This window comes from Centroberyx affinis, unplaced genomic scaffold, assembly GCF_046629955.1.
Source record: "Centroberyx affinis isolate AG114_WGS23_722 - 3 ecotype Tasmania unplaced genomic scaffold, CSIRO-AGI_Caff_v1 ptg002636l_1, whole genome shotgun sequence".
Classification (NCBI taxonomy): domain Eukaryota; kingdom Metazoa; phylum Chordata; class Actinopteri; order Beryciformes; family Berycidae; genus Centroberyx; species Centroberyx affinis.
Window position 1 is genome coordinate 257501 of NW_027280829.1, and position 3112 is coordinate 260612.

General features: G+C 59.4%; 1 protein-coding gene across 1 annotated transcript; it reads left to right on the forward strand.

Annotated features, from left to right (window-relative positions):
- Positions 1-507: 507 nt before the first annotated feature.
- LOC139657192 (leucine-rich repeat neuronal protein 3-like) lies at positions 508-2616 on the forward strand. Its single transcript, XM_071534950.1, has one exon. It carries the CDS (start codon positions 508-510, stop codon positions 2614-2616), a length of 2109 nt encoding a protein of 702 aa, XP_071391051.1.
- Positions 2617-3112: the final 496 nt, after the last annotated feature.

Consider the following 3112-nt stretch of genomic DNA (forward strand, 5'->3'; position numbering starts at 1 on the left):
TTACAATTTTGATGGTGCAGGGAAAGCAATAAAATCAAATGAGGCTGAACAGGCTTAATAAGTCTCAATATTCCTGAATGTCAATATGCATTCATCTCTCAATAACACCATATTACATTATGCTTTTTTCTCTCCTTTCTCCCCAGATGGAAATTGACACCGGTGACGGCGGCGGAGGATAATAATGATGGAAGGCGTGAGGAGTGATTCGCAGCTTCCTGCCGCTCCCTGAAGGACACGCCGACCTTGACATATTCAGCCGCGGGACAACCTGGCTCAGCCCGAACCGAAAGGTCGCTTCTCTTCGCCGAGAGCCGGAAGACAACAGGCGGGGGCCGAGGCTCCGGGGACCGAGGCTCCGGCGACCGAGGCTCCGGGGACCGGGCGTCAGCACAAATCCGCTCTGTCTCGCCGCAGTAACAAATGAGCTTTTATCTGTGAAGTTCACAGCGCTAACAGCCGACTCCGTACGGGCCAATCACCGGCCGGAGGGACTAAGGGGCCGAGATGAAGGAGCCAGCGGTCGTGGCTTGTTTGCTGGCGCTGTCCGCCGGCCTCGTGGCCCCGGGAGCCGCCCGCTGCCCGGCGCCGTGCCGCTGCGAGACACGACCCTGGTTCTCGCCCAGCTCCGTCTACGCCGAGGCCGCCACCGTGGACTGTAACGACCTGGGCCTCGCCGCGCTGCCGGACACGCTCCCCGCCCGGACGCAGGTGCTGCTGCTGCAGACCAACAACATCGCCAACGTGGAGAAAGCTCTGGATTACCTGGCCGACATCACTGAGATCGACCTCTCTCAGAATAACATTTCCTCCCTGAGCGACGTCCGTCTGGGGCCGCTGCCCCGGCTGCTGGCGCTCCACATGGAGGAGAACCGGATCCGGCGGCTCCCGGACGGCTGCCTCTCCTCGCTGCCCAACCTGCAGGAGTTCTACATCGACCACAACCTGATCTCCGCCATCGGCCCCGGGGCCTTCCGGGGCCTCGGCCGGCTGCTGAGGCTCCACCTCAATTCCAACCGACTGACGAGCATCAGCGGCCGGTGGTTCGAGCCGCTGCCCCGCCTGGAGATCCTGATGCTGGGAGAGAACCCGATCCTGGAGCTGTCGGACATGAACTTTAACCCGCTGGCCAACCTGCGCAGCCTCGTGCTCGCCAGGACGAATCTGACGGAAATCCCCGACGACGCTCTGGTCGGGCTCGAGAACTTGGAGAGCATCTCGTTTTTCGACAACCTGTTCAGTCGAGTCCCCCGAGCCGCGCTGAAGAGAGTCCGGAACCTGAAGTTCCTGGATCTGAATAAGAATCCCATCGAGAGGATCCGGAGAGGCGACTTCCTGGACATGATGCACCTGAAGGAGCTCGGCATCAACAGCATGCCGGAGCTGGTTTCCGTCGACGGCTTCGCCCTCGACAACCTGCCCGAGCTGACGAAGATCGAGGCCACCGGCAACCCCAAGCTGTCGTACGTCCACCCGCGGGCGCTCCGCCGGCTGCCCCGGCTGGAGACCCTGATGCTGAACGGCAACGCTCTGAGCGCGCTCCACCGCAGCACCGTGGATTCGCTGCCCAACCTGCGGGAGGTCGGCCTGCACGGCAACCCCATCCGCTGCGACTGCGTCGTCCGCTGGGTCAACGCCAACCGGACCGCCGTCCGCTTCATGGAGCCCGACTCCCTGTTCTGCGCGGATCCTCCGGAGTACCGGGGCCGCCGCGTCCGGCAGGTTCACTTCCGGGAGATGACGGAGATCTGCCTGCCCCTGATCTCGCCCGGGAGCCTGCCGCGCCGCGTGGCGGTGGGGAAGGGAAGCTCGGTGACGCTGCACTGCCGGGCGTTCGGCGAGCCGGAGCCGGAGATCTACTGGGTGACGCCGGCGGGCGACAGGATCCTCCCCGGCGGCGTGTCCGGTAAGTTCCACACGCATCCCGAAGGAACGTTCGACATCTACGACGCCACCGAGAGCGAAGCCGGCTCGTACACCTGCGTCGCCCACAACCTCGTGGGGGCGGACCTCAAGTCGGTGGCGGTGGCGGTGGACGGATACTTCCCCCGGTCTTCAAACCGATCCGTACATGTATATATCACATCCGTCCGGTCTCACTCCGCCGCGGTGTCCTGGGACAGCGCGGGCGGCTCGGTGTCGCGGATAAAATGGTCGGCAGAAGGAAGCCGCCACTCCGCGGCGTTCGCGGCCAGGCTCCCGGCCGACGTGAAGGAGTACCGGCTCCGACAGCTGAAGCCCTCCACCCGCTACCGGGTGTGTGTCGAGGTCGGCGCCGCCCGGCCTGAGCGCAGCGGGCGGTGCGTGAGCCTGACCACCGAGCCGCCGCCTCCTGAGGAGGGAGCGGACGCCCGGGACCGGCTGGTCATGGCGGCCTGCGGCGTGTTTTTTATCGTAGCCGCTGTGGCTTGTTCTGTCGTCTATACGTCTCGCTACAGCCAGGTGTTCTACAGGAAGTTGATAGCTGACCAAGCTGAAACACTGCTGCTTCCCGGCACTCCCTCCACCTCCTCTTCTTCTTCTTCTTCTTCTTCTTCTTCTTCTCTTATGGAATTCGGAGCGTCTGGGGTCAAGGTGAGGGCGACTGTGATAGACTTACCGGACCGCTCCATGTAAGGAGAGAGGCAGTGGAGACGCTCTGTGGATTAAGACTCTGGACGGGGTCATGTGTCCCATCTGCTCATGACTCCGGGCGGGACAGCCTCACTGGACCTCAGCACAGAGGTTCATGCATATTTACATAACCGGCTAAAAGCAAAGACTGTTTTGTATTTGAAACTTGTGTCATCATAACAGACTGAGTCCAGCCTGATGTGCTGTGAGACATTAAAGGGCCGAGCCGGGAAAACAGTTTATAACGGGGGAAGAAACTTGTTAGTCTAGTGTACAATAAAACTGACTATAATGTAAACAATTTTATGAACAAATACATTTTTCATTAAACCTGTGTGGTGTCTTATAACTACAACCTTTTCTTGTTAAATTGTAACACTGGAATACACTTTTTCATCAAAACAGATCTTTTAAAATATTTCTACTAAAACCAAAAAAAGCCACGGTAACACTTTCTATGATGCCCATGTCTATAATGATTATAAACATACTTATAATG